Source organism: Uloborus diversus, chromosome 1, assembly GCF_026930045.1.
Source record: "Uloborus diversus isolate 005 chromosome 1, Udiv.v.3.1, whole genome shotgun sequence".
NCBI classification, from domain to species: Eukaryota; Metazoa; Arthropoda; class Arachnida; order Araneae; family Uloboridae; genus Uloborus; species Uloborus diversus.
Genome location: NC_072731.1, coordinates 87,779,181 through 87,791,294, shown reverse-complemented (window position 1 = coordinate 87,791,294; position 12,114 = coordinate 87,779,181). Strand labels below are relative to the sequence as shown.

The 12,114-nt window shown below is 30.2% G+C and overlaps 1 protein-coding gene across 4 annotated transcripts in view; it reads right to left on the bottom strand.

The window, feature by feature from the left end:
• Positions 1 to 12,114, bottom strand: part of LOC129218574 (fragile X messenger ribonucleoprotein 1 homolog) — an 83,056-nt gene that overhangs the window by 41,804 nt on the left and 29,138 nt on the right. For 2 of the 4 annotated variants that reach the window (XM_054853206.1, XM_054854545.1), the window contains exons 5-8: positions 11,080 to 11,145; positions 10,771 to 10,864; positions 3,586 to 3,720; positions 1,759 to 1,932 (exon numbers count right to left, since the gene is read on the bottom strand). In XM_054853206.1, coding sequence (XP_054709181.1) covers positions 1,759 to 1,932; positions 3,586 to 3,720; positions 10,771 to 10,864; positions 11,080 to 11,145 — 469 coding nt within the window. The remainder of the gene's footprint in view (positions 1 to 1,758; positions 1,933 to 3,585; positions 3,721 to 10,770; positions 10,865 to 11,079; positions 11,146 to 12,114) is intronic. The other 2 variants (XM_054853870.1, XM_054855272.1) reach the window with 1 other exon arrangement.

The window sequence follows — 12,114 nt, the reverse complement described above, 5'->3', positions numbered from 1 at the left end:
TGAATATATTTCAACTTTAAAACTTCACTACATTACATTTCTACTACAATTCACTACATTACACATCATTAAATTTCAATTTATGAGACATAACTAAATTTTCAGATTTTGCTTCAAAGAATGCTACTAAAAATAAATTTTCTTCTCTTTTAAAATTCAGTTCCGAATTTACCATACTGCTTTTTACCAATATAGAGCAATATTAAAATTAGATTCTTCGTCTAAGGGATATAAGCACTTTTATAGTACCTTCATATGCAATAACTAGAGATGCACTGAATACCATATTTTGCTGAATACTGAACAACAAACATTTGGTTTTTAATTCAAATTGAATGTTTGGCCAAATGCTGAATATTCCCTCCTATGGTGTTTCTGCCTTGCCGGGCGGTTGGGCTTGCGTGCAACAATGACCCCGCGAGCTATGTCGGCGGTAGCTTTGCTACTGGCAGGGTCACCCAAGCCGGACAGGTCAAAGGGTAGGTGCCAGACTAAAAGGAACACCCTGGTCCTCCAGGTTGGGGGTTATGCAAAAGGCCGGTAACCTACTCCTGTGAAAAAAATTAAACACTCGTAAGCTTCAAAGGAAAAACTCACAGGACCGGCTTGAATGGATATTACAGATATACAGCCTCAATGAAAAAATCACAGAATATCGTAAGGATTGGAAAAACCATGTTCGATGTATGGCAAAAGGGAGACTTCCAAGAGCTGCCTTTTATTACAGACCAAGGGGCAAACGAGACTGTGGTAGGCCCAGGAAGCAGTGGGGCGACCAAGAAGCCGGAACAGACTATATGCCTAATACTTGAAGATGATGATGATGATGCCGAATATTGGACTAAAAAAATTTAACTAATATTTGAATAGTAAGCCAACTTAAAATAGAAAACATATTTTGGGAAACATAAATGCATTTGTGTCATTTCCATGTCAAGTGATCCAAGGTTTTTTCCCTCACATTTTTGTATTTCTTTGAAATTTGACTCATCGATTGTACTCTTCAAGGAAATCATAAGTCCAAATTTTTAAGTTTTTCTCTCTTTTGTTTTTATTTGTGAGGCTTTGATTTTTAGAAAACTTTTTTCATGGTTGCTTTAACATAAAATGGACGATAACTCAGCACCAAATATAGATAGAAAGATTTGGTAAAAAGCGTTTTAAAGCACATTAGTTGTTGTTTAATATGATATGCAACAAGAATAATTTTATAAAAATTTTAATTTTTTAAAATTAACTTTAAATTTAAAATTAAAATATCTCAGAAAACATATGATTTTTTTTTAATTCTCAAAAATTTTTGTGCATTTTATCTGTTTATGCAAAATTTCAAGTTGGGACCCATTTTCATTTAACATCTTAAATTTATCTACATTAAATTATTACTTTAAAATTAATCATTTTAAAAGTAAAAACAAATTAATATAGTAAATGGCGAATTAGGATTATGCTTCTCTGCAATTCTGTACACATGGATGTTCAATTTCATTGTATTCATTAATGACATTTTAACATGACTTGTTAAAAAACTAAGAATGAAATTCATTGTACCAAAACAAAAAAAAAAGGAAATGTTAAAAAAGGGACATTTAGGGTGGGTCTTAAAGGGCGCTTTTTAGTATTTTATGGGACATGTTGAGCCCATGTTTGCTACAGCTTCTAATATGGTTTTCCCTTAATTGCTTTTATAACAAAACATTATGTATGATATCCACACATCCCAGGTAAAAATAAGTATCAATATTCAAAATGAAATACCTCTCCAAATATCTTAAAAGTACAGCTGCATTCCTCTAAATCGATTCCTGTGATACCATCAAGTTTCCTTGCATTCTGGATATTGGCGCCATGGGCACCAATTGCTAAACCCATTAGATCTTCCCGTACCGTGAATTCTTCACCATAACCAGAATTAGAATGAAGGCGTGTGCTCTGGAAAATATTAAAGATTCAATTTGTAAAAAAATACTTGGAAATAATGTACAATATAAATATCAAAAACAAGGGAGGTTTTATTTAGAAAGATTTTACTTACTTCCTTTTCAAATAGACTTTAATTCTTGCATAAAATTAATACTTAACACTTAAATATGAAATGCGTAATGATTTATGCACAGTTGAGAACCTGGCAATTGCATCCACTTGACAGTGTTAACTTTGTAAAAGCATCAATTTTTTTAAGTTTATTGAAAACCTTTTCATTTTGTGCCAAGATACAAAAAATAAGAGTTATTCCTTAAAAGCAGTGGAAAAAGGCGTGCTAAGAACTGTTTTTTTTTCAAACTAATTCATAATTTATGTGACCGCTAATTCTTAATCTTACTTTGCAAGATTTAACTACTTTACAGCTACTTAGTTTCAAGCACTTTGTGGGTCATGGGAGATGGATGTGCTTCATTTCACTGAACACCACTTGAATACTGTATTGTCTTATACCAATCCGATAACTGACGCATCTTCTTACTTTTTAACAGACTTAAAAAAAGGGGCGGTTATCAGTTCATACTATACGTATATTTTGTTTGTTTTTTTCTTTTGTTTGTTCGTCCACCTGGTCTCACCTGGTGAACCAATTTTGGCGATTCTTTTTTTAATGGATAGGAGATGATTCAACTTAGATCCCATTATTTTGCTTGACAATATTTGTTTGTTAGAAAAAAGTTATGGCTATAAAGCAAACAATGTATCTTATTAGAAATATAAATCACCTTCAGAAATGGCTTCAAATTTAAAACAATTTCATTCAGATGAATTACAACAGACTGAAAACTTTGATCATAATTATCGCGAGCCCTTAACTTATTTTGCTGCAATAATTGTATCTGACACTGTCTCCACATATGACTGAACTCAAAACAATTAAGATAAATTTTTAAATACGACACATTAAAACATTTTGATTCAAATACCAGACTTAAAATTTGTTTGTAAAACTCAAAGCAATAGGATTTTCGTAACAAAATAATACAGATTTATTAGCTTATTTCAAGAAACAATACATTGTTTTTAAATAAAACAAAGTAGTAATTTTAAAGCAGTTTAAACACTAAGGCAAAAACTGTAAGCTTACTACAAGTCCTTAAAAACTACTGAATACTGTAAAAGTATGCTTAATATTGTCTAGCGATAAAAATACTTTTCATTGAAAAACTTTTAATACATACACAGAGTCCGCGCTAGGGATTTCAAATTACTAGGCAACAAGTTAGCCAAATTTTAAAAGTCTTTAGCCAAATTCCAAAAGTCCGCAAAAGACTTAGTTTTAATAAACTGATATTGTGAATTTAATTTTTTTTAAACAAAACTTCAATTAGAAAACAAAATAATGATTTTATAAAATATACAATTCAACTGCTTGTACCTTAAACATGCAGCATACACTTAAGTTTAATAAACACTAAAAAAAACAGTTCATAAAAAAAATTTAAAAAAATGAGTTCCTCTTTTTTTTTCTTCAAATTTCCAAGAACTTTCAGTTTCAGCCAAATCTGTTTCTTTCACCAAACTTATGAATTTATCACATTTGACGCAGTGGGGAATGCTTAGTGCGGGCCCTGTATTATGAAAAATTATAATAATAACAACCTCTAACTGACGGGCTGCTTCTTCTGTCCTGTTTAATAGAACTACTTTTTGACGTAGATTTCGAAAATGCATTTCACTGAGCATAGTTGCTCTTTTCTTCAAGCCATCTTGCTTGCCCTGGGAGGAAAGAGAAACCTGAAATACACTTAGCAATAAAGCAGGATAACTTGAAAAACTTTCAATTGCAATGATTTTACATTGCCACAATAAAACATAAATAAATAGCAAAAATTATTCAATAATTATATCAAATATCATTAAAAGGTCAAGATTGAAAAAACACATTTGCTAAACTTTTTTTATTTGAACAAAGTTATCTTCAAAAACATATTAATCCAGTTAGGAATAAATCATTATCATGGGCACTTAAGAAACGTCCTACTATAAAATACATATAAATACTCAATCACAATTCTTTCATCAACTCTTTTAGATGTATCACACCCACAGAGATGGTGAGTCTTAATTATATAAACTGAGTGTGTATATCACAATACCAACTTACAATCCCATCGACCATGATTTTGCCCAACTTTAAAAAGGTACTTTGAAGCCTTTAAATAAAATTTGTTTTCAAACAACATTTAAATGAAGATTTTTTGCAGACTATTACGGTCCCCAAAAGTATTTTGAATTTGGTGGCAATTGCAGGGATGTGCGACCGAAACTTGCTTTTGGAGCAATCTTGGGAGCTGGAAAATGGCGAATTTGGAGCAGCTTGGAGCAGCAAAGGGGTGAATTTGGAGCAGCCTGGAGCAGTAAAATTGTAAATTTGGAGCAGCTTGCAGCAGCAAAAATTTTAACTTTGCATCAATTTGGAGCAACTACATATACTTCAAACAGAAACATGTGACGTAATGAAATAACAGAAAAGGAGAAAAAGGATGCAAAAGCAACGTAATTCCAATTACTAATTGAAGCTCTTAACTACTCTTAATTACATTTATTATTATTTTTTAAGGTCCCCCCCCCCCAAAAAAAAAGAGGCAAGCCTTGTCCCTGCTCTACTTTTTTTCTTACACTTCTTCGGGTTCAAATTTAATTCACATTTACTTTGCTTAATAAATCATTGTTTTAGTGCACCTTTAAGTTATGGGGCATTCCATGATATTTTTGACAATATGTAGAGTCCATAACATGATCTTTTTTTGCCATAACTTTTTAATTTACCGTTTGATTTGCAAATTATTTTAATACGAGCTGGTGTGTTGGTAGGAAAAGATCAAAATAAAATAATATGCTAATCAAACAGTAAATTAAAAAGTTATGGTTAAAAAGGTCACGTTACGGACTCTACATAAATGTCAAAAATATCGTGGAATGCCCCTTATACTGCTTTGATACTTATCTTTAAAATTTGTTTGCTTTCATCTAGTTCATATATACATGTAAAAAACATAAGATACATAATTACTTTTTCATAAAAATCATAAACATATTCAAAAAGGCTATAAAAAAAAGCAAAAAGTGATCAAATTTAAAAACTTTACCTCAACAAGTTACAAGTGAGTCTTTAAAGAGCTATTAATTAATCTTTGGTATGTGTAAGTTATATAACTTAAATTTGACCTTAATATATATTCATATATGTTATGTACTGAATTACTTGATTAACAAATCTGATGATCAAGCGAAGGCAACATTAAAACCTTTCACTTTTAACTGTTTGATATTTAATCACAAAATTAATAATGAAATTACATGAAAATAAAAAATAATTTTGAGAAATGATGTCATGAAAAAAGGTATTTTAAAATGCATGTGAAAAAAAATAATAAGACAGGGTAAGAACATGGAAAAAATGCCCGAATCTGAGAAACTTGAAATGCCTGCATATTCATTATCGGAGCATTAGAACTCCCCAATTTTTGTCATCTTCAGTGTCTCCAACCAGAATTAAGGATCAATTTTCTGTTCTAAAATCTTAAGAAATCCAACATTAAAAACTGGAGAAAAATATTAATTTTTATAGGTGGTATTTGCTTAAACCAATTTGGATGCAATTAGATTGACATTTTTGAGTGGACATGGAAAGAAGACAAACTTACAAGTCCCCTTCTTCTGAAAACAAAAGATAAAAATGATTGAAAATAATGGTCAATACAAAATTTTTGAAGTCAAAGGAACAGACAGAATCACATAATAAATTAAAACGATCGAGTTTTTCAAAAGCGGATGCAATCGGATTTTGAAATGAGCAGAAAAAACCTAAAAACAAGCTCCAAAGGAAAAAAACTTGATGATAATCTGCCAAATATGCTGAAGGAACTGCTACATTAAATGCAAAATCCCACTTTAGGCACAAGTTTGCCCAAATTTGGCGCAGAAAAGTCTATTTGTCGGACTTTTGGAGTTGTTTGGCACAGCTGGCACATCACTGCAATTGTTTTTGATGGAAATGATTGACAGGAAAAGATGTAAGTACCACCACACGTGGTGATCACAATAACGTAAATAACAAGCCCTGATGCAGAAAATTTACTTTTGTGCAGAAAATAGTGTTTTGTTGACTGCTGTGACATCATTTGCAACATATAATCACCGTCACTCTGATGTCAATAGCAAGTTCACAAGCATTTAGTTGAATTTACAAAAGGTATGAAAGCATTATTAATGCATTATAAAAAGAAAAAGAGAAAGAAATTCTTTTTGGTTGTTACAAAATCAAAAACTCTGTATTTAATCTATAGTTTGTTGTATTGGCTATAAATATTAAATTGAGCTCATTAATGGAAATGACCTTATTTATCTAAAAACACTGAATATACTGACATAGCTTATCGCACTACTGAATTAGATAACAAATTGAATTTTTTCAAAAATCATAACTTTCTCCCTATGCAACAAAAAATCATAACCAAACTTGAATTATAAAAATTCAGGTTTGGTTATGATTTTTAAACATATTAAAACACAAGGTTGTGATTATTAAAACACATACATGTTTTAAGTCCCGAAAATCAGAAACCAATAAATCTTAAACCTGTATATTTCTATAAAAAGAAAAGTTCTTGAATTATAGCGATAACACCTTTAAAAAATGAACTCTCAGTTTAACAAGCAAGAATAATTCATGCGTGTATATAAATGAACTAAGGATGAAACTTCTTCAGAATTTTTTTTTAAATATTTCCATTGATAAATAGCCATAAAAATATTTGGATAAAATATATGACAAAGAGAACCAACCATCTGATGAAAAAAACCTCAACTTTAACAAAAAGCACAGATATAACATTTGTGCTTAGCACTGATGTGGTATCCACATTTTATTAAAATTGAGTTACTGTCATCAGGCGGTCGTTAGTAATTTAATTTATCAAAATCTCAAGTTTTTTGCCGATTTGTGAAAGCAAAATATTTAAAAAAGCTTTAAGAAAAATGTCATAACTGCACATCTTGCGTACTTTGCTAAGGCAATTTGAACCTTAGTGACAAATACTAAGCCTTTAAAGTGATATCTGCTCAGTTTCCACTTTTTTCATTAATAATTTGTCGATATGACTTTTATACCTTAGTAAAGCAGCATATTTAATAATGTAGCAATTAATTGTAACAGAGTACTAAAATTAGTTGATCTTTGAATAGTTGATATAGCTCGATAATAAAACTAATTCAACTTTGCATAAATGTTCAAGTATATATGCAGCTTTTTCTATTTCAATTTTTATGTAAAATGCAAATTCTTAAAAATTAAACTCATATAAAAAATTCATGTCTAATTCTTTCACGCAAAAAAAAAAAAACGCATTTTATTCTACGGCCAATTATATTTTTATTTAAGTATTGTCTGCGTCAAAATTATCTTCATACTGGGTTAAAATGAATGTGGAAAATAAAACATTATAAATGATAGCATCAACACATTCTTTGAATATAAAGAACAGAAAATAATTGTGGTTTACAGTTTTAAATGTCTCAAATTTTGAAAATGATATTTTTCAGAAGGTAGATTCTGTTAGATTTGTATTAACAAAATAAAGCAGCAGCTAAGTCCAAATAAAGCAGAGTATTATTTAATGATACATTAAGTGCGATTTATTAAGCTATTTTTGTCATATCTGTGCAGATACCCCTAAAAATGCCTAGTAATAGTCACTTACGGTGAATTTAACCTAGTATATGAAAAGATTTTGAAGAGAAAATATGTCGTAACTGCATTCATCAATTTTAAATTCAGATTTTTACAAAAATACGCATTTATGTAGGTTAGATTATTTACGAACAGTTAATTAGGGTTGGAAATTATAATTGAACAGTACTTGAGGTAGTGAGAAGCAAGGGGATGCAAGTGGCAAAATTAAAAATTTGAAGATTTTAGAGGTTGCTACCATTGCAACAAAACATCTGTTAAATGAAGATTTGTTAATGAATGATTTTTTTCTTTTTTGTGCATTGACTCAACTTTGGGTTTAAATTAGAGATGGGACAAAGCTTCCTTTACTTCGTCGAAGCTTTGGCTTGGCTGAATGGTGAAAATTCATTCAGACTATAATAATTATGATGGTTCTTACACAAAATTTGAAATTATTTTTTAAGGACTATTCAAGGAAAACATGAGCTCTTTTAAGGACTATTTAGGAATGGAGGCGTGGTTTTTACAAAATGTTTTTAAAAAGTGCCAATTAAGTTCCAGTTTATAAAAGTTTCAATATCAATTTTCAATAGTGGGCGGTAAGGATCAGATTAACTACCATTGATCTAAAACAACAATAAAAGTTTAATACAGTGAGTGATCGTTTATGTTTCTCTTTTATGTTTTAATCAAGGATACATTTCTTAAATTGACCCCTGCAGAGTCTAATACACATTAACATATACTTATTTTCCTTCTTTTTTTTTCATTTATATGCTTTTTTCATACAGTCTCTGGAAAAACGTACAAACGGTGCTTCACTGTATTCAAAAAATAAAGACTAACAAATATCTATTCAGAATTTTTTGCAGGATCGGTTTTTTGAAAATTTTTAAAACACTTTTGTGAAAAATTAAATTTTTTTGTGAAATTTCAAAATGTAAACCAAAAATCTCAACTTTTTAACCCAAAGCTTAAAAGGTTGCTTTTTAATTCATTTCACAAAAAGTTAGTTTCATTTCACAAAAGTTACAGCTTATGTGCAAACTAAAAACTGAAAGAATGTTAAAAGAAAGCATTTGAATGCTATTAGAAAAATAATTTTAAACATTATAACATTGTTGTCATCTAATTAATACATAAAATACATCTAAGCATAATTTAAAGATAAAGAATCAAACACTTTTAGATAAAGAATCAAAGCAAAATTTTTAGATAAAGAATCAAAACGGGATACTTTTTCTGGCATATTAGGAAGATTGGTACAGTCGGACAAGGATTGAACAAATTCATCAGGACCGAAAGTTTTATACATTAGTTTTATATCGGTGTGTGTGTGTGTGTTTTTTTTTTTTTTTTTCAAACTGCACTTACCTCATCTTAAACCCCTAATTAGCAACTGCGTAAAAATATCCATAATTAGTAAGAGTACACTTTTTATTCAGCATTTCACGTCTTATTGCACACTATTTAATTTGAAATTTTAAACTACTGAGTAATAGATGTTTGACAATTTCCTTGATACTCGACTCAAAATAGTTATCTTTCGACTTGATGGAGAGAAGAAAATACTGTGTCATTTGCAGCTTGCTGCATGAGATATGTTTTTACAGGTTCCAGGCCATGTAAAGCATTTGAAAAAGTAAGTTTTAATGGGAGTTTCATGAGCTTTCTGCATCAGAATTGTCTCCTCGCCCGTCAAAAAAGGCCGATTAAAGGAAAAGTCTTTTTCTGCTTCGAACAATATGGATTTAACGTATGGAAAATAATCCAATATTTCCGAACTCAAATTAACCAAAAAAAAATTTTTTTTGGCTGTTAAAATAATTTGTTAATTCAGGGTTTATTATTCGGTAAATAGGGGTTTTAGTCAGGGAAAAAAATTTCTCTAAATCGCAAAATTCGTTAAATAGGGGTCTGACTGTACTTATATTATCTTATGAAACTAATTCTAATACAAGAAAAAAATAAAGAATTTATGCAGGTAATACAAAAGCAAAAATCACATATGAATCAAAAGTTTTTTTTCTCTCTCAGAATAAAATATGAATAAAACTGAATAGTATGATATATTTGGTATGTAAGAAATATACCTGAAACTTTGTTAATTAATATATATGGTAGCAACAAAACAAACTCTTATGGGACAAGAACAACTAAGTTATCTATCACCAGCAACCACAATTTTGAAAGATATATAAAACACGAAATTTAAATCCTATTTAATGCTTTTAAATTAGAATATTTACTTAAAATGGATTGAAGTTACCAGTTATATACATATATAGCAACTAACAACACACGAAATACGTGAGTGGAACTTAAGTGAAAAATACATTGAATGTTCAGCCTGCATGTATGAAAAGTATAACAGAAAAATGCACCTTTTTGGGGGGAGAGAGGGCGGGGCTGTATGAATAATCTACGAGCCAAACATAAAACAAGTTGAAAGACAAAGGTTTTGCTGAACTATGTATACAATCAAGATGCGGATTAATTTAAACATGCTGTCATTGAAGAAATCACTTGATTTAATCAAGTTGATTTAAATCAACACCTGCTGCCATGAAAGTGTTCAAAGCTTGCATGTGCACAAAAAAAAAAGAAGTTACCTATCAATTAGTAGATCTTTGGCGATGTTAAGAGAAAAGTTTGGAAGCCTTCCCCCGGGACTTTTGCAAAATTTAATTCTTAAAGAGGCGATTGCAGACTTCTCAGGTAGTGTTAATAGAAAGAATGGGTTCAGTGACTATCCTCTGGTAATTTATTGAAACTGAAATTTCAAAAAGCTCAATTAAAGACTATCTTCGATGATGTTAGAAGATGGTTTCGAAAAATTCTCCCAGAACTTTTACGAAAGTTTTGAACACCTCTTCCAAGGAAAAGGAAAGGAATAATTTTGGGGACTTCTTGGAAATCTGTTTTAGTTGTATTAGATAAAAATGCAGTGGCATCCCCCCCCCCCCCAAGCCTGTATAAATCAGACGTGTTGTAAGAGGTCAATTAAAAGAATCCCCCCCCCCCCCCAAATACTTCTGGATCCGTCCTTGTTATGCATTCTCAGAAAATACTAATAATGCACATAATAATGAACAATGTTCATAACTTACTATGAATAAGAGAGTTTTCTTCTCTGGGTTGTACCTACATACTGCAGCACCAATTGCTTTCTTAAACTCTTTATGTGCTGAATCAACCTTGGCACTAAATGAGGAAAAATATTATACAAAAAAAAATTACTGAACAAGAAAAATTAAAAGAATAACAATAACAATAATAAACTGATGACAATGTCAAGTCATACATTATGAGTTTAAGCTTTTCTCTTAAAATATGCAGGATGTTTAAAATACTTCCTTGGTACAAAATTTAACTAGAACCCTTTAAACTCGGAGCAAATCAGACAAATTTATACTTACTATTCTTGCACATCTTCAGGTACGGGAATCTCAAACTGATGAAATGTTCCTTTTGTGATGGGTTGACTGAAAAAGATTTCTTCATGTTAGATAATTATCAAGTAGTACATCATTTGCAGTGCCATACAATTGAAAACGAATATATGCAGGCCCAGAACTGACATTTTCCAAAAAGAAACATAGGAAATTACAGAAACCATTTTAAAAAAAATTTAGGAATTTAAGGAAAATAAGAAATTTTGTAACAATATAGGAATTTTTTGAGAGAAATATAAGAATTTTTACAAAAATACAGAAACTTCCAGAACAAAATAGCACAGGAAGCACAGTATGAAGTCCAAAATTTTAAGGTCTTGGGACTTCAGTATGTTCACATCTTCTGGAATGTTTTATTATTTTATATTACCCTTTTTAATTTCTATAAGGTAAAAGGAAACAACTGTGGCATATGGGTGTGAGCCATAAATCAAGTCTCAAAAAATAAATGTAATGTCACATACAAAATGAAAAAATTTAAAAAAAAAAAGGAAAGAAAAATTAAATCCTAAAAAAAATTATTAAAAGAAGCAGAAATTTATGCATGCAATTTTTTTAAATCGTTACTTGAAGAGGAAAACGCACAAGATTTACTCTCCAGCTTTTTTCACGCAGGTGCCCGTAATTATTGATGTGATAGGGGGAAAAGAGTGCAAGTTTTGCAGTTTAAAAACTCATTATTTTGACAACGTAAAGACTAAAACAATGGAAACAAGGACCAAAAAAATTAAAATTTTAGCAATTTTAGGACAAAACTCGTAATTGTAGGACAAAATATGAAATTTTAGGATTTTTAGGACAGCTCCTACCCTTGCTAAATGAGTAAATAATTGGAAAAATTATTTTAAGTAAGACTCTTGAACAAGTTAATTCCTTCAGTACATTTTTTTTTTTTTTTTTTGAAAAATTGGAAATAGATTTTCCAAAAGAAAAAACGAATTTTTGCAGCATACAAATAGATACGGGGAATATAGAATGCTTAGCAGCTACTCTTTTCTG